This window comes from Helianthus annuus, chromosome 1 (assembly GCF_002127325.2).
Source record: "Helianthus annuus cultivar XRQ/B chromosome 1, HanXRQr2.0-SUNRISE, whole genome shotgun sequence".
NCBI classification, from domain to species: domain Eukaryota; kingdom Viridiplantae; phylum Streptophyta; class Magnoliopsida; order Asterales; family Asteraceae; genus Helianthus; species Helianthus annuus.
In genome coordinates this window covers 35,377,827-35,397,523 of record NC_035433.2, presented here as the reverse complement: position 1 = coordinate 35,397,523, position 19,697 = coordinate 35,377,827, and the positions used below count along the sequence as shown (strand labels likewise).

The 19,697-nt window shown below is 39.7% G+C and overlaps 1 protein-coding gene across 1 annotated transcript; it reads right to left on the bottom strand.

Annotated features, from left to right (window-relative positions):
* Positions 1-1,214: 1,214 nt before the first annotated feature.
* Positions 1,215-12,827, bottom strand: LOC110867661 (proline-rich proteoglycan 2-like). Its single transcript, XM_022116693.1, has 3 exons — positions 12,802-12,827; positions 7,121-7,402; positions 1,215-1,500 (listed from the first exon to the last, which is right to left on the bottom strand). Exons 1-3 carry the CDS (start codon positions 12,825-12,827, stop codon positions 1,215-1,217), a joined length of 594 nt encoding a protein of 197 aa, XP_021972385.1.
* Between the last annotated feature and the right edge of the window lie 6,870 nt (positions 12,828-19,697).

Here is a 19,697-nt window from a genome sequence, read left to right as displayed (position 1 = left end):
CAAATATATTCACTTTATGAGAATTCGGATTCTAGACGATGGAAAGAAATAAATAATCATATTTATATTATATAATAATTTCTAAATATTAAATGTTTGAAAAGTGAATCCCGAATTCCGACCTTTGAAATAAATATAAAAGATTATATGTATTTTATAAAGTAACACGAAGTACGACGTTGAAATAAATATAACAATTATATTTATTTTATAAAAAACGTTCGGAAGTATCGGTGTCCGAAGTAAATATAAACATTATAGTTATCTTGTAAAACTGTTCGGAAATGTCGTTGTTTGAATAAATATAGATAATTATATTTATCTAAATAAGTGTCGGGTTTCGAAAAGTGTAACTCACTTGTTGTCGAAATATTTTAGTTTCATTTTATAAGTTATAAAACGACACTAAAATAAATATAATTTTATATTTAGTTTTATAAGAAAACTAGAGTTTTGACTGGTGTCGTTTTTAAGATATACTCTCGTTGTGTAATTCGAGTTTTTATGAAATTCGGACAGAGTTTCCTCTGTTTTTAGAATAACCTCGACATCCAAAGTGTCGATATTTTAGTCAAAACGCAACAATTTTCAGCAACAATTCAAGCAATTTATATCAAATTTTCGCCAAAGCGTTGTAATATATAATAAATCTTGTAAAATGCGCCAAGGATAAAACAAAATAACTAAGGTATCGGTCGAGCTCGATTCACATAGTCTAAACATCAAAAAAAAACTATATCGATCTGAACTAAATCTCGCGTCAATAAAACTTTACCGGGTCGCGTGTCAACTACTTGTTGACCCGACAGCTGACCATTGACTCGAACCTGTAACGAACCGAGAACCAAAATGAAACTGAACTTGTACTGGATCGAAATGAACCCGAATCACCGATTACCGTCACCTGCCGTGAACTACCGTCGCTAACCCGGCTGCCGGAAACAGTGACCCGAGTCAAAACTGATGTTGGCCAAAGTTGACCCGAGCACCAAATCTGGAACGAATCTGAGCATGGACCGCAATGAACCAAAGTTTGACTTTAAGTAATTCGACCCGAAACTCTCGAACCAAACAAAATTAGAACCCGTTAGACCGAACCAACAGAACCACTCCACTGTCATCATCATCATCATATCGGAATACGACCGGAAAAAAAAACCATCACTGGAATCCCGAAATGAAAAAAAAAATCAGAAATGTGTAAACCATTAAAGCTACTCGAACGGGAGAGAATCGCGCTTATCGGGGCCTGTCGGAGGTCTGTCGCCCTCACCATCTCTCTCTGTCTTCGTCTTTGCCGTCGCCGGCGAGCTCCGCTGAGACCCGCCGCCGCTGCTGTGCTCCTTCTTCACTCTTTCTCTCTCATCGTCTCCCTTTTCTCCTTCAACTTTCTGTCTCTCTCCCTCTCCGCCCCTGTGTCTCGTCGTCGGGCCACCAGCAGACGGTGGTGGTGGAGGTGGTCGGCCGTCCGATCGAGTGAAGGGAGGAGGTGTCTGGTTGCTGCTTCATCGAGAGAAAAAGGGAGTAGGTGTGGGAGTGTGTTTGCTTCCTGTATGTATAACCGAGAGAGGGGATGCAGATAATGTGTGGGTGTAGCTGGTTGTTTGGGTAAGGAAGTTAGGGTTTCAAGGTAGGAGATGGAGAGAATCAGTAGTGTGCGTGTGTATTGGTCTGATGATTTTAAAATGAGGATAAGGTTATGGCATATAATATATATCTAGGGTTTACTAAATGGGCTTGGGCTCCAGGCCCACAAGCCCGTTTTTTTTTGTGCGGCCCGATACGTTAACGAGGCCCACTTTTGTTTTCCGTAGTCCATAAAGTGTCGTATAACAACATTTTGAGTCAAAACACCCAAAATTTGGTCGTATATCGTTTTAGACGCGTACGCGCGTCGGTCACGTTAAATTGCGTAAATTGCGTAAATTGCGTAGTTTGTTATTTTTAAATTTGTTTCTCGATCCGTTCTTGATTACGGATAATAAATTTCGTAAACGAGGTTAAATTTATCAAAATATATCGGTTTTAAACATTTGTTAATCGCGTAATTAAAAGGCGTTAATTACCGGTTGTCACATTCTCCCCCTGTTGCAGAAATTTCGTCCTCGAAATTTAGTGTATGTTATCTCCTCAAAGTTGTGTCGTTCCTAGGTAAGTCCGAATAATACCAAAGTGAATGACCGCGTAATCGAATCAAAACTGATTCAGATTTTGTGAGTGTAAAGACATTTTGCATCGGTAGGAACCCAACGGTTCAACTGAGTTTGTTCTAGAAATCGATGTCAAGTGAACGAGATGTTGTGATACTATCACCAATGTGACTAGCTTTACCAGATTCAACAAAAGAGGAAATTCAACCAATGGAATTCCAAATGAACGTTCACAACTGCAATCAATTTTTGAAACAACAGAATATAATACCAACGGAATCTAGCGTTGGTTGTTGTATAATTGAAACTCGAATTCAACAAACTCAAATAAGTAGAATCGTAAAAATGATTTATCAACTCTTGAACCATTAATGAATAAAATCAACGTGTTGCAAGGATACACCGAAATGAAATACAACTGAACCTGGTGTATCATCGTCTTAATACATAATTGCATTAAGACTATTTAAATGATGTGTCAAACGAAAAGCATAAATAGTTACGCATGAAACGGCTGATCGTGATTAGCACAAGCTACAAGTTTATAACGACGCCACAAGGTGTCGTAGTGAATGAAACAATTCAATAATAGCGATGATCAAACAAGTATCATCGTGTTTGAAATCGAATGAAAGGTTTAACGAAGTAATTACGAATAGTTGCTCCAAACAAATTACATAGGATTTTCAATTGAAAATGAAACAAATAAATAATGTTTTCGAGCGAAGATGAAAAGCAATAAATATCACAAAATGTTCGCTCAATGGTGAAAGAACCGTTAAGAGGTACACCGAAATATGACATGAACTTGTGTACCATTATCTTAATACACGATTGTATTAAGACTGCTTTAATATGACAATTAACAAAACGGATTTAATATAAATAAACAAATAAATAATTAGTTAAATCCGTACATGATGTGTGCAAACGAGATTAGCGCAAGCTTCAAACTTGTGAGAACGTCACCACAAGGTGATCGTGATCAAGGAAACGATTCAATGAAGTCGAAGACCAAACAAGCCTGTCATGGTTCAAAACAAATGAAGTGCTTGTTGGGATTATTTCGAATATGATGGCCTCAATCCATCATATGGGACCTTGAATCGAATATATATTACGAGCAAGTTCAAACAATTGAACTTGGTTTAGGCATATTTCAACCATGAGTGCATGTATTGAGAAGAAAGTTTCGACATGGTTACAATGAAAAACTATGTAAGTAACTCGAAAAGAAAGAGGAGTTTCAATGAGTTCGTTGACTCGATATCAAGGAGTCAACGCTTTGCAATAATGTGGTTCATCTAGATAACAATGCGAAGATCAAGTATAGCGAAACGATATTTGGGCTTTGATAAAACAACAATTTAGAGTGAAGCCCTCCAATGGTCTTCACAAATCAATCTAACCACATGCGCACCAAACAATGCATGTGTAACGTGTGAATTTGTCAATAAATGAAACAAATGAGTGTTCGCTATCATGAAATAAAATTTTCGTGATGCAATGACCCTTGGGTGGAGTAGAGATGCAAAAATCTACTCACTATATGCAAAAATCATTATTTCAATAAAGAAATTCGAGGACTTTACCTGGAAGTTCGTGTGATGATCGGTTGTTAGATGACATTACCATGGAATGTCGAACGTTGCGTATTTGCCATAAATGAAATAGGGGGATGTGAAGACCTGTGACTTCTTTTGTAGCGCCAATAGCTGTGAGTCCTATTAGACTAAGCATCGACTGTTGTGAAATCTTGCTTTAACGTACCTCAGCGAGATTCATGTTGTTTGCCGGATCACATGGCAAAGTGTCGTATTGCAGTTGGTAGTTCTCCCGCTGCCGGGATTAGCATCGTTGTTATCGTGACCATTTGTGGCTTCCCCAAGGCCTTGCCTCGAAAGTCGTGTGTGATGTACTTCGACGTCCGCTGACGTATAGTTTAAGTTTCACGTATATTCGCGCATTAGCGTTTCGTTCCGCGTATGTTACCTGCTCGGGTAATTAAAATAGCATAGACAATATAGATAATGGTGTTTGCCCGAGTTGTTAGTCACGGTTTCTAAGTGAAGACCTTTAATGAGTTTCGACATAAGTTTTCCAAAGGTCCTAAATGCATACTATCCAAAACTCTCAAAGTCTTGCTTAATGTATGAATATGTTTCGTGAACCGTGTATCAACACAACACTTGTGTTTGTTAAAAAAACAAAACTGTTGACTCATTGTTCTCGGCAACGGTTGGAACCCATATTCGAGTCTTAGGCGGTCGGTATGCGTTTAAGTCTTAATAATCTAAGACCCCAGAGTATAGTGTGGTTAGAGCCTAGGTATCTCTACAGAAACCTAATTCGCTGTAACCTATAGCTCTGATACCAATCTGTCACACCCCGAAATTATCAGAGCATGGCGTGACTGGACCGGTATCTTCATTGCACAGCGGAAGCAATTAGCTAAGACTTCTAGAAAATGAACGCCGCTAAGTACTTGAATTCCCATGGGTTCTCCTATTCCAACCGTTCCATAGTTTTGAAAATGCAACCTGAGAAAGAACATGCGAAAAAGTCAACATAAAGTTGAGCGAGTTCATAGTTTGTTTTGAAAAGATTTAAAATAAATCTTTTTGATATCCGGTTTTAAAGTTGCTGAGAAAATATAGTAAAATCATTTTCTTGGCATGTTATATGAAAACTGTGAGTCTAGCCCACGAGAGTCTTTGTGCATTGCACGAGAGAGAATGGGCCGAGCCCAAACGAACCTTTGTAAGCAGGATCAGCGCATCCTCTTACTTAGGTATAATTTGAAAAACGTTACCAAAGTTTGTAAATCCATGTATTTGTGAGTTTCCATCAAATGAATCTTATGAATATATGAAAGTTTTAGTGTTGTAAATGGGCATGTAAAGCGTCTATGAACAGGTTGATCGTTAATGTTTCGCGAGGACATTAACGTATGCAGCGACATAGGAAGTACTCAACCTGTGTAGACGGTTTTTAGTGTCGATTCACCTCGACTGTGTCGAATCACCTCGACTGTGTGAATCACCTCGACTGTGTCGAATCACCTCGACTGTGTGAATCACCTCGACTGTGTCGAATAACCTCGACTGTGTCGAATCACCTCGACTGTGTCGAATCCCCTCGACTGTGTCGAATCACCTCGACTGTGTCGAATCACCTCGACTGTGTCGCCCGTACCCATTAGAAAATCATGCACGTTTCGTAAATATGCGCGCGTTTTGTAAAACCGGTATGTTTGATCGAAATCATTCGTAAACCATTTAAGTTCCTTGAAATTCATTCGCAACACGGTTTAGAAATATGAGTTATCGTTCATCGAAAAGTTGCTTACTTTTGCAAAAACTTGCATGTCTTTCCACCCCCGAAAACATTTATAAAAAAATGTAAAACAGTAAAAAGTGGGGGTTATGAACTCACCTTGATATCCTTGTGCAAAGCTAGCTTAGTGTGATTCCGTAGTGTCGTTCCAAGAACGTGAAGTAGCTAGCGTGCATCTATAGTATTCCTAACATGAAATAACTTATCAGTTTCTAGTTTAAACGTAGCTAAACTACGTGTCCGAGCTCTACCGAGTCGATAACAAAACGACTCTACGAAGGAAGGTGTAGATGAATAATGGTACGTATTCGAAATGTCGTATATGAAACGGTAACATACTGTTGTAGTTTTCGTAGGACGGAAATAAATAAATAGATATACATATCGAAACTTGATGTTTGAAATGAATATAGACAAATATATTCACTTTATGAGAATTCGGATTCTAGACGATGGAAAGAAATATAAATAATCATATTTATATTATATAATAATTTCTAAATATTAAATGTTTGAAAAGTGAATCCCGAATTCCGACCTTTGAAATAAATATAAAAGATTATATGTATTTTATAAAGTAACACGAAGTACGACGTTGAAATAAATATAACAATTATATTTATTTTATAAAAAACGTTCGGAAGTATCGGTGTCCGAAGTAAATATAAACATTATAGTTATCTTGTAAAACTGTTCGGAAATGTCGTTGTTTGAATAAATATAGATAATTATATTTATCTAAATAAGTGTCGGGTTTCGAAAAGTGTAACTCACTTGTTGTCGAAATATTTTAGTTTCATTTTATAAGTTATAAAACGACACTAAAATAAATATAATTTTATATTTAGTTTTATAAGAAAACTAGAGTTTTGATTGGTGTCGTTTTTATGATATACTCTCGTTGTGTAATTCGAGTTTTTATGAAATTCGGACAGAGTTTCCTCTGTTTTTAGAATAACCTCGACATCCAAAGTGTCGATATTTTAGTCAAAACGCAACAATTTTCAGCAACAATTCAAGCAATTTATATCAAATTTTCGCCAAAGCGTTGTAATATATAATAAATCTTGTAAAATGCGCCAAGGATAAAACAAAATAACTAAGGTATCGGTCGAGCTCGATTCACATAGTCTAAACATCAAAAAAAAACTATATCGATCTGAACTAAATCTCGCGTCAATAAAACTTTACCGGGTCGCGTGTCAACTACTTGTTGACCCGACAGCTGACCGTTGACTCGAACCTGTAACGAACCGAGAACCAAAATGAAACTGAACTTGTACTGGATCGAAATGAACCCGAATCACCGATTACCGTCACCTGCCGTGAACTACCGTCGCTAACCCGGCTGCCGGAAACAGTGACCCGAGTCAAAACTGATGTTGGCCAAAGTTGACCCGAGCACCAAATCTGGAACGAATCTGAGCATGGACCGCAATGAACCAAAGTTTGACTTTAAGTAATTCGACCCGAAACTCTCGAACCAAACAAAATTAGAACCCGTTAGACCGAACCAATAGAACCACTCCACTGTCATCATCATCATCATATCGGAATACGACCGGAAAAAAAAACCATCACTGGAATCCCGAAATGAAAAAAAAAATCAGAAATGTGTAAACCATTAAAGCTACTCGAACGGGAGAGAATCGCGCTTATCGGGGCCTGTCGGAGGTCTGTCGCCCTCACCATCTCTCTCTGTCTTCGTCTTTGCCGTCGCCGGCGAGCTCCGCTGAGACCCGCCGCCGCTGCTGTGCTCCTTCTTCACTCTTTCTCTCTCATCGTCTCCCTTTTCTCCTTCAACTTTCTGTCTCTCTCCCTCTCCGCCCCTGTGTCTCGTCGTCGGGCCACCAGCAGACGGTGGTGGTGGAGGTGGTCGGCCGTCCGATCGAGTGAAGGGAGGAGGTGTCTGGTTGCTGCTTCATCGAGAGAAAAAGGGAGTAGGTGTGGGAGTGTGTTTGCTTCCTGTATGTATAACCGAGAGAGGGGATGCAGATAATGTGTGGGTGTAGCTGGTTGTTTGGGTAAGGAAGTTAGGGTTTCAAGGTAGGAGATGGAGAGAATCAGTAGTGTGCGTGTGTATTGGTCTGATGATTTTAAAATGAGGATAAGGTTATGGCATATAATATATATCTAGGGTTTACTAAATGGGCTTGGGCTCCTGGCCCACAAGCCCGTTTTTTTTTGTGCGGCCCGATACGTTAACGAGGCCCACTTTTGTTTTCCGTAGTCCATAAAGTGTCGTATAACAACATTTTGAGTCAAAACACCCAAAATTTGGTCGTATATCGTTTTAGACGCGTACGCGCGTCGGTCACGTTAAATTGCGTAAATTGCGTAAATTGCGTAGTTTGTTATTTTTAAATTTGTTTCTCGATCCGTTCTTGATTACGGATAATAAATTTCGTAAACGAGGTTAAATTTATCAAAATATATCGGTTTTAAACATTTGTTAATCGCGTAATTAAAAGGCGTTAATTACCGGTTGTCACAAATTCCATTGGATCACAGGCCTTGAAGTGTTTGTAAAGGAAAGCAGGTTGCGGCGCTTCCGTCTTAGAGTCCTTCGAGACTCAAGAGTTGCTGAGATAGTGCACTTGAGCGACAATTTGAGGAATGAGCTTGACCACTTCCTTGGTCACAAGCGAGGCAATCCTTTTATTGGCGCTTCGTTTGGCTCTTCTCCTAGCTGTTCGTCTCGAGGTAGAGTTGTTGGAAGGCATCTAGACAGAGAGATTTTGGAATGAGATTCGATCATAATGAATTTTTTTTGAGTTTACGATGCAATTGAGCGCGATCGAAACTTGTAACGTGCAATATAAATAGATTTCATATAGGAGCCACATAGGAGACACGAAACTTCCTAGATTCTCACACAATGATTTGGTTGTACTTAGGTATAGATAGTTGTAGTTTATACTTACACACATATATTATGGTTTAGAATGCGCGAGGGCGAGTTGAAAGAGAAAGAATGCGAGAGGAATCAGACAATTAGACATTAGTTTTGTTGCAAACATTCGCTCTTTGTTTTGGATTGCGACGGTTGTGCGAGTTGTGCGTTTTGTAAAACAGGGAGCGAAAATTGATAATCGTAATTAAACACATAAAACGTAACTAAGTTCATCAAATCTTAAAATCCGATGAGTCGTAGGCTTGATAGAGTACTCAGAGTGCCCTGGGTGTTTAGGCGTCGACTATCCAAGGTAACCCAATCACACCCAACAAGTTCATGCACGCGCGTTGACTTTGGAGACTTATGCTTCAACTGGGATGCAGTTCATGGCATTCTTCCTCTTAGTCATCGCGTGGCTCGAGTCATTGTGGTGGTCGAGTCCTTGGTGAGAGCTTTTGAAAACTATTTTAGAGAGTGGAACGGTTCATTAAGGTACGGGTTTCACCCCTGACTTAACAGTTTCGTTCCCAATTGTGGTTACGCTCATCGAATGAATCCGAGAGCTCCACTAGAATTTCGAAATGGAGGCTTTCATCGAGGTATGGATGTCACTCCTAACTCAACGGAAGATTCTCGTGCTAGAAAATGCGCTGAGTGAGCAATCCTATCGAGAGTTGTTGGTTTTCACACCTGGTCTCGACTGGATCGCTCGGTTGTGACATGCGAGTATTTTCGAAAACATGTGTATTGTGTCAGCCTTAGGAAAGGCTAAGTAGTATTCCAGCTTTAGGAAAGGCTTCTTAGTGTGAAGTTGTAGTATGCGGGGTTCACACAAAGTCGCAGTTTTTGCTATTTCGATCGAAAGCATCAGGTAGGCGCAATACAAACCCTACTGGATTCGTACGAGTCAGCCTGTGGGTGCTTAGACTATAGACTAGGTCAATTTCTAAGACATCGACCCGGACTAGGTCGAGTCTTGCCTAATTCCCTATAGTTATGGCTCTGATACCAATCTGTCACACCCCAACCGTTGGCGGAATCATCGGGGCGCGACACTAGGCGAATCAGATTGCTCTAGAGAATCCATAACAACTATATTGCGATAATATTTGTTACATTCGTTATCCCATACTAACAAATAATACAATCACATAAGTCAGCACAGATTTCTTGTCCTCTCGAACAATTCAAATCCGACAACCTAGATTTTAGGTGAGTTTCTAGACTTCCTAGCTTGATTTGATGAAGACTTCAACTAAACCTGCAACATACGTTAAAATATTGTCAATACAAAAGTATTGGCGAGTATACAGGTTTGATATGTAATAGTATAATAGATTAAAAGTGCTGCGAATTTCCACATGCATAAACGTAATACACGACATATATACTCACAAAACTGATACTACCAGCTAAGTCCTCGATGCTCGATTCTTCGATGGCATAACTAGACCCCGTCGGGCGCAATAGTACTATACTAGTCGTGGTGGGATGTCACGAGTATGAGTCCTAGCACATATGTAACTAGCATCACGTATATCTATGCAAACAGTTATTCGCAAGTGATAAACTGATTGATTAAATGATTCGCTGACGAGTTCGATTTATAAGGAACGTATGTTGCACCCAAAATTCGATAAAAAGGGGTCAAGTATACTCAAAGTGCGTATTTGGTTTGGATTGGCGGGATTATGTCCGAGAATGCCCTGATTATAGACTGGTCGCATGAGTGTTTGATGGCGCGTTAAATGATAACGGAATACGCGAAAACGGATGGTAATTAGATCTAAGGCTGGCCTGTTCGGATGGGCTGTACGATCGGATAGGCAGTCCGATCGGCTAGCCTGTCCGATCGGCTAGCATGTCCGGTCGGCTAGCCTGTCCGATCGGCTAGCCTTTCCGATCGGCTAGCCTGTCCGATCGGCTAGCCTGGCCAGCTGTATTCGGCAATTTTTTGCAACTTTTTCGGTGGTTTGGGTCGAGACGTTGCGGTGACGTGCTAAACAACTGAAATTCCATCAATTTCGACTTGTGCTAGCGGCCGGGAATCACCCCGTTCCATCAGAACTGGTCGTTCTTGGCGGTCTTTCCTTATTTAACCCGAAATTGGTCGTCTCATCGTTAGGAATCAGATCTTTGACCAACACGACACTAGAAATGAGTAGAAGGTCGGTATAAGCTCCGATTCCACCGTTTTTGAGTGCCTTGAGAGTAAAAGAGTTGAAAGAAAGTTGGAAAACCATCCTTCAATCCTTTTATTCAAGGTTATGTGTAGATCTGATGTGAAAATCTTGTTTATTCTTGTGGAAATCCTTTAGATCTGAGTTGTACTTGGTGGAATGAGACCAACTCTTGAAGTTCATAAGAACTCCATGATGACATCACCCTAGAACACCTCAAATCCGTTGATTTCACTGTTAAAAGTTGGAATTTGAAAGATAGAAAGGTGGAGGAATGCATAAAGATCAAGGAAGTACAAGATTTGAGTTGAAAACTTACAAGAATCGCGAGAAATCGAGAGATAAAGGGGTTGGAACTTCTGGTCGAGCAGCAACAGTGACAACAAGTGTGTTAGAGGTGAATGAGGGGTATTTATAGGCAAGGAGGAAGGAAAGGAGGGCAGGCTGGTTTGTCCAATCGGTCGGCCCAGCCGTTCGGTTGGCCCGTCCGATCGGTTGGCCCAGCCGTTCGGCTGGCCCGTCCGATCGGTTGGCCCAGCCGTTCGGTTGGCCCCTCCGTACGAAAGCCTTTCGATCCTCGTTTTTGGTGCGTTGCGATAGTTTGGGCCACATTTCCATATAATTATATTATTATTTATTTATTTATTATAATTAATCACAAAAGGGTCGCATATACGTATCTATATATTCAATATTCGGTGCGATAATCGAGTTACGCGTGCCTTCGAGTGCGTTCTTCGATGTGATGTGCCACAAGGATTATCGGGGCACTACTTTCTCGTATTGCCATCATCGTCACGATGGCTGGAGGCATGGTACTCACCCGAAAGTCCTTGTTAGCGTTGATTGTTTACGTTTCGACACTGTTAGGCCCTAAAGTGTAAGACTGACGCATCAAATTAATCCAACGGGCTATGGTTACGAACTGGGCTTTACCGGGTTAGTTAGTATTAGGTTGTGGACCTTTATAGGTCACTTGGGCCAAGCTTTAGGCCATGTGGGCCAAGCAGGCCCAAGGGGAGCCCATGTAGGGAAGTGGGCTTGACTTAGTATATAAACAAGTTTTCTACTTGTTTTAGGGTTTGAACCTCCTAGTTACAGAATTTCTAGAGAAACAGAGTGGGAGGCGATTGGTTGTGGTGTACTCATACCAGACGTTTTTGCTCGTTGAAGTAATCGAAACGTGTGTGAGTTAAAAGTTATTTCGGTGTTCTTGTTCGTTTTCGTTTTGATTCTTGAATCACCTATTGATTGGATTCCGCACAATCAATAGGTTGTTTGATATCATTGAAAGATCCGTTTTACGGGACTTACAAGTGGTATCAGAGCCTTTAGAACCTATTTCTAGGCTCGGTTTGATATCAAAGATTCAAGATTTTCGTTATTTTTGGGTTCGGTGTTCTTCGCGTTCTTCGTGTTCTTGGTGAATGTTCATACGAATTTTATCAAAAATAGCTATATTTTGGTATTTTGATTGTATTGAAAGTTGTTAAAGGATTGGGATATTGTTTGATTTTTGAAATTAAAAAAATTGATTTGAAAAATTCAATATTTTCGAAACTGTTTCCTAATTAATCTTTTTTAAAAAAAGGGGGTTTTTAACCACTTCCTAATTTAAAAGATTTTATTTGGCAACTGTTTCCATTATTTTTGGATTTTGTTCACCGTACTGGTCGCAACCTTCTTCATCGGTCTCGAGTCTACACGAGTCGCAACAACAGCTCTTTGGTCTCGAGTTCGGTTTTCCGAAAAATCATCGTCATCACAGTCTCGAGTCATTTCCAACAACCGACAACATCAAGGTCTCGAGTCCGTCCATCATCTTCATCAGTTCATCATCCAGCAGGTCTCGAGTTGTCAAGGTGTTCAGTCGCAATCTTTGTTTCGGCTCTTCACGGTATTGTTCCGAGTCGCAATCTCAGTTCCGAGTCGCAACCGAGTCTTCCAGTCGCAACCTCCAGTTAAATCACCTTCAGCCGCAACCTCCAGTCGCAACCTCAAACACCGTTACGAGTCGCAACCATTTGATCATCGTTCTCCGATCACTTCACTGGCCAATCATCTTCTTCACGTCATCAGAGAGTGTGCGACAACATCCATCATCATCTTCAACGTCATCAGAGTGTGCGACAACTGTCAACGGGTTCGAGTCATCTTCACCATCACTGTGAAACCTGCAACTTCTCCACTCCGATCACAACCTTCGTTCATCGTCTTTCTCGCCGTTATCTACAACAACCTGCAACCACCTCCGTCCGTCGTCATCATTCTTCGTTCTTCATCTTCATCGTCAGTCTCTCCGGTCACTCAACCAAATCGAACCGCTGTCAATCACATCCTGCAACTCCGGTCACCTCCTCCGATCTCCGACGCCATCTGCGGTTCCCATCTCCAATCATCACTGGTTCTCTCCGTCGCCGACCAACTTCTCCGAGCACCGCCACCGTTGATCAGTCACGAGAGATTCATAATTAGGGTTTCGGTTCGTTTTGTTTAACGAAGAAGAAGACAAGACAGTCAACTTGATTTCTTTTTGTTTTTAATAATATAATAGTAATAATCATATGGTCATCATTAGACAATCATCATTAGTTATCTATTAATAATAATAATAATAATAATAATAATAATAATAATAAAAATAGTTTTGTTTATTTTTAATTATAAAAAAAAGGGGTTTGTTTTGGTGGTGAATTCGGTTTGACAGGTTTTGAGGTGCGGTTCAGAAAGCGGGATCATTCGATTGAAAGAGTTTGAGTTAGCGAGTACACGGGTGTTCGTTTGGTTTGTGTTTTGTATCAACCACTCATTGAAATTATGACATTACGTGAAGAGATGCTTTCAGTCTTTTGCACTCCTGAGTGTAGAGAAAGAGTTGAGGCATATCGGTTACACAACGCTGAACTTATTCAAGATTATCAAGATCTTAAGAATAAAAACTTTACTTTGGCCAAAAATGAAAAACTTTACAAAGAAAAAATTGAGGCCCAAAGAAAGGATATAGTTCAGCTAAAAGAAGACCTCAGTGCTAAAAACTGTAATTTCTTGGATGCTCTAGCCACAATTAGCGACCTGACCAAAGAATTAGAGGACTTGAAAGTCAAATATCAGATAAATGAAATCAATATTAAAAAATTTGACACCTCTAGTAATTTGGTCAAGAACATTTGTGACATACAACTAGAGTATAAAGAAAAGAAAGGGGCTGGTTTGGGATACACAAAAACTCCTCCTCCATACAATCATAACTACACTTATATGCCTTTTACGGAAGAGGAGTTACTTAATGAGGGCAAGATGACTTACGGTCCAAAAACCGATAAGTCATCAATCAACAGCAAATCTGTTGATAAACAACCAGGTCATTCAATGAATTTTGTCTCAAAAGGAAATGTTGATCCTAACCAGTCGTTTGCATGTGCAGAAAAAGTTGATTTGAAATGCGAAGAGACTCTTGGGGGAGAACAAGTTTTAAATTCTGATTCACAAAAACCTTGTTTTGATGAAAATAATCCTGATCTTATTTTGGGACAAAGTATTTTTAGCATGTTACTTTCTTTAGCTGGTAATGGGCCTGATGTTTTGGGCAAGACTGATGATGTTTGTGTTGAAACTGTGAACATTAATTCTGGTGATGAATTTTCTTCGGTTAATAATTGTGAATGTGATGGTTCTAATATGTCAGATGATAGTGTTGCAGGTGAGGTCCCTCAGGATACATTCAGTGAAACCACTGACACTTCTTCTCAAGAAAATCAAGAATATCCTGATTCTTCTTCTGAATCGGTCTCTGTGGGTGTCCCTCATGTTGAATCTAGTGGGACCCCATTGGAAACCGTTGATGCATGTGATGAAGAAACACGTGTTGATGAAACTTCTACATCTTCTGAAATTAAAACTGAACCAGATTTTGAAAAGGAAGAGGTACAGAAGAAATCAGAAAAGGCACATGGAACACAAGCAAAGCAACCTAAGCATGCTAAGCAAGCTCGCTCATCTAGACCCATCAGATCAGCTACTGTTGCTGGCTCTCCGAATCTCCATACATTGAAGCGACAGACATGTTTCAACTGTGGAATTCCAGGGCACATTGCTAGAAATTGTGTTCATCGCCCAAACGTGCAACAAAATGCAAATATTCACTCTTGTGCCGATGTTTGTGAGCCGGTTCACAACAAGCGGAATGAGCCAAAACGGGCAGATCAAAGTCGGGAGTATACGAAGTCTGCTCATCAAGGACAATCACGATCTCATAAGGCTCATGACAAGGTGATTGAAAGCTCCAATAAGGGAGAAAAGACGAAGAATGGTGCTCAGAGCAACAAGACTTCTGCAAACAACAAATACAAGCACCCAAATTCGTCTTCGTCTAAGAGAAATATGCAGGCGCATCAAGCACAAAAAGGACCGGTTTGTCCTTCAGGACCTGCAAGAGCAAATCCAGCTGATCAGAATGCCTTCTACGTAAAGAGAAAAACATGCTTCAATTGCGGCATTGCTGGTCACATTGCTCGAAATTGCACACATCGTCCCTATGTGCCCTATTATATGCAAAATCAGAGGGTTACACCGAAGGGTAACTACCATTCTAAGCCAATGAAGGTATCATCACCTAAGGCAATGAAGAATGTGATTCCCAAGGTTAAACCTTCTGATGGGGATTGGAACGCTGCTAAAAACAAACGCAAGGCTGTTCAAGAACAAAAATCTGTTTTCAAAACTAACAAGCCTGAATCAGCTAAAGTTGCTCAACCGAAGGCAACAAACACGTTTGTTAAACCGAAGCAGATTTGGAAACCCAAATCTAAAGCAGCAACGTCTCCAATCCTTGAGACAAAAGGGGACTTATGTCTAAAAGAAGTTTCTTACTTTGATGCTTCAGGTAAACCCAGGACCACGATGGCCTGGGTACCCATGTCTTACTAATCTCCTTACCTTTCAGGAACAACCAAGGAGGAGCTGTTGACAATCTCTGGAATGTTGATAGCGGTTGTTCCAGAGATAAAAACCGGTAACATTTCACTGTTGCAAAAAGTTCAAATTTTTTTTACAGATGATATGTTTCCTTTGGAGGAGATTAGAGAAGTAAGAAATGATCAGCAAAAGGTACCGTTTAAATTCAGTACTTTGATTTGAATATGATTAGTCTTCAATCTGATGATAGAACGGTTAAACAAAAATATTTTTTCTCTCTTTTTCTTAGTTTATAACTTTGTATATAAAGTGTCCTTTCTCTAGTAAATGGTAAATTTGCGCAAAAATCCAACATTTATGCACAAATTTAGGGGGGGGGGAGAGAGACATATATAGAGTTTAGGGGGAGAAAACTCAGAAAAGAAAAATACAAAAAGAGTTTGCTGTATATATGTATTGCTTTAGGGGGAGAAAATGAGAAAAACACAAAAACATTAGAAAAACGGAAAAAGCCAAAAAGAAAATTGCATGATATGGGAAGTGAAATAAATGTTCGTGTTAAAGGGTTCGACTAACACATGTAAGGTGCCATAGCTGAAAAGACTAGGATCTACTGCGATATGTCGATAGGCTTGACGCTCAATATGATAAAAGATACTAAGTGATATAAACATAATGAACTATGTACCATGTGGGTAACATACCAACGGCGTATGATTTTATGGTCTTAAATCTTGCATTGATAGATAGCCAACATCTGAGGTTTCGGGTCTTTATATTGTTGAATCATCCGGGGATATCTTGGCTGTTCTTCTGCTTAGAACTAAAATTGTACATGACCCCAGGAAAGAAAGTCACTTGGAATTAGCTCATTTCTATTTGAATGTCTGTATGTTGTCCCGATACACACAATTTTGATCTGATTCTGAAATCTTCTCTGAAAAAGTCGTGTACCTCCTCTGCTGCATCCAGATATATGCTGACCTGGAGGTGCTAGGCAACGTCAGCTTCTGCTGCATCCAGATACATGCTGACCTAGCTGTACGTTGTCGCGCTATAGATCTAATACACCCGAAAGAGGCCCTCTAGTGCCCAAAAGAAACCCCAAGAAACCTATATCAAATTGAGAAAAACTCATTTGATCTGTATATTATACCATCTCTGCTTAAGATCTATTCTGTTCTCTTCTCAACCTATTCCCAGTTAAGATTTCAGAAATCTGGATTGGACTTGTGAAATATGTGGTAGGGAAGATACTTGCATGATAGAGTGTGCTGTTTATATTTCCGGGATTTGATTAGTATTTATTTGGGTGTTCATTGTTAAGAAATCAAAACATGATAAAACATATTATATGCAGACCTAGACACAGTCAGGATATCTTAAAGGATGACATCAGTATACTCACCTGCTACGATGAATTGTTGTGCTTACCTTGATCGTGGGGGTATGCCTTGGAATGGGACACACGGGTATAATAGTATAATATTACCATAAGCGTATCACGAAGTTGAAAAATTGAAAGTTGAGCGTTAAAGTTTAAGTGGACAAACATATTGGCAATCGCATAGACCAGTTTGATTAGGCTCGTACTGAAAAGTGTTCCTTAGTCGGCCTGAGAACGAATTTTGATCCCATTTGCAATTGTAATTGTATATTATGGTAGTTGTTTATATTTTGAGTTTTTATTTGTTTTAGTTCTTAAAAATTAAAAATTAAAAAAATAGAAAAATTCAAAAAATCCAAAAATAGTGTGTTTATTTGTTTTTCTTAAAATTAAAAAAAATATAACCGTTCTTGAAGATTTGACTGATCATCAAAAGTTGAAAGAATTTAAATTGTGAAATTTCATGTACCTAGTGTTCATGTGGTGCTCTCCCTGTTGCATAAGAAATGTTTGCTTATGAGTTTGTGAGCATGTGCAGAACTTGATTTCAATCAAGAACAGGGGTTGATGAAGATTGAGATGTTGTTAGTTGCTGAAGAAGCCTGAAGCAGCTCAACAACAAGATGTACCTGAGTCAAAAGAATCGGATACGAAACGCCGTATGACAATGAAAGTGCATTTGAAGAAGTACCATGAACCTGCTTGAAAGACAAAGATTGAAGAAGAAAAGAGCTGCTGAGAATCCTCCTCTCACATTCTTTTTGACAAGATTTTCAAGCAAACGCTGATCGTGATCCTGATATGAAGCTAACCACAGAATCTGAAGAAAGAGACCCAGTGCTGAGAGTTCAGAAGTCAAGAACTTCCACAACATCTGCAGCTTAGAGACAACCATAGATTTCGTTGAAGACGTTGCTGAATTCAAGTCATGAAGACAATTTGATGGCATCAGTCTAGGGGGAGATTGTTAGGCCCTAAAGTGTAAGACTGACGCATCAAATTAATCCAACGGGCTATGGTTACGAACTGGGCTTTACCGGGTTAGTTAGTATTAGGTTGTGGACCTTTATAGGTCACTTGGGCCAAGCTTTAGGCCATGTGGGCCAAGCAGGCCCAAGGGGAGCCCATGTAGGGAAGTGGGCTTGACTTAGTATATAAACAAGTTTTCTACTTGTTTTAGGGTTTGAACCTCCTAGTTACAGAATTCTAGAGAAACAGAGTGGGAGGCGATTGGTTGTGGTGTACTCATACCAGACGTTTTTGCTCGTTGAAGTAATCGAAACGTGTGTGAGTTAAAAGTTATTTCGGTGTTCTTGTTCGTTTTCGTTTTGATTCTTGAATCACCTATTGATTGGATTCCGCACAATCAATAGGTTGTTTGATATCATTGAAAGATCCGTTTTACAGGACTTACAGACACCTCACGGCTATCGAGGAGGGCATAATAGGTCCTCACTCAACATCATCGTGAGTGTTATTATTTACGAAAAAATAGCTTGTAATAGCGATAGAATATGCGTAATTATTCGATTCTACTTCGATATAGCGATGCACCTGATATTGTTACATTATGATCCGAATCTCTGGTGCTAGGCGTAACGAGTATAGTGACTAGTAACAACGCACGAAAGTGCGGGTTGTTACATATTTAAACTAGGTGACCATAAGGTATAACCTCGGAAGGTTATTCCCTATGCTACTTGGTCACTAAACATATTTGGTCGGATCCTAATGATCGACCAAATGGGTCGTGTTCGAAAGTCTAAGCGGGTGTTTAGTCCGCTTGACTTTCGACTCTACACAAGCACTAATCTAAAAAGTGACGAGCTAAACATGCTAGAAAATGTTTAGTTAAGTTAGAAAACAAGTTTTGATATCAAAACAAACAGTTTTGATACCCTAGAGTAGTTTGGTTACAAAATACGCGAGAAAACGCATTTTGGCCGAAACTATGACTCGTCACTGAGCCTAGATAACGTGGTAATCAGTAGGTATAGTCACTAGGGACTATAACCATCGTGATTACGCTCACGTTATGAAGTTCAAACGAACTTCGCGTTGACCATAAACTGGTCAAAGCAGAAAGTCAAACGCGGTTTGACTTTAACGATAAAACGAATGAAAAGAACGAAAGAATACTTACAGAAGGTCCCCGCAAGCTCTTGATCCGATTTACTCAAAGGTATGAAGCATAAACTTCAACTTTGTTAGCGTTGATTGTTTACGTTTCGACACCTCACGGCTATCGAGGAGGGCAAAATAGGTCCTCACTCAACATCATCGTGAGTGTTATTATTTACAAAAAAATAGCTTGTAATAGCGATAGAATATGCGTAATTATTTGATTCTACTTCGATATAGCGATGCACCTGATATTGTTACATTATGATCTGAATCTCTGGTGCTAGGCGTAACGAGTATAGTGACTAGTAACAACGCACGAAAGTGCGGGTTGTTACATATTTAAACTAGGTGACCATAAGGTATAACCTCGGAAGGTTATTCCCTATGCTACTATGGTTACTAAACATATTTGGTCGGATCCTAATGATAGACCAAATGGGTCGTGGTCGAAAGTCTAAGCGGGTGTTTAGTCCGCTTGACTTTCGACTCTACACAAGCACTAATCTAAAAAGTGACGAGCTAAACATGCTAGAACATGTTTAGTTAAGTTAGAAAACAGGTTTTGATATCAAAACAAATGGTTTTGATACCTTAGAGTAGTTTGGTTACAAAATACGCGAGAAAACGCATTTTGGCCGAAACTATGACTCGTCACTGAGCCTAGATAACGTGGTAATCAGTAGGTATAGTCACTAGGGACTATAACCATC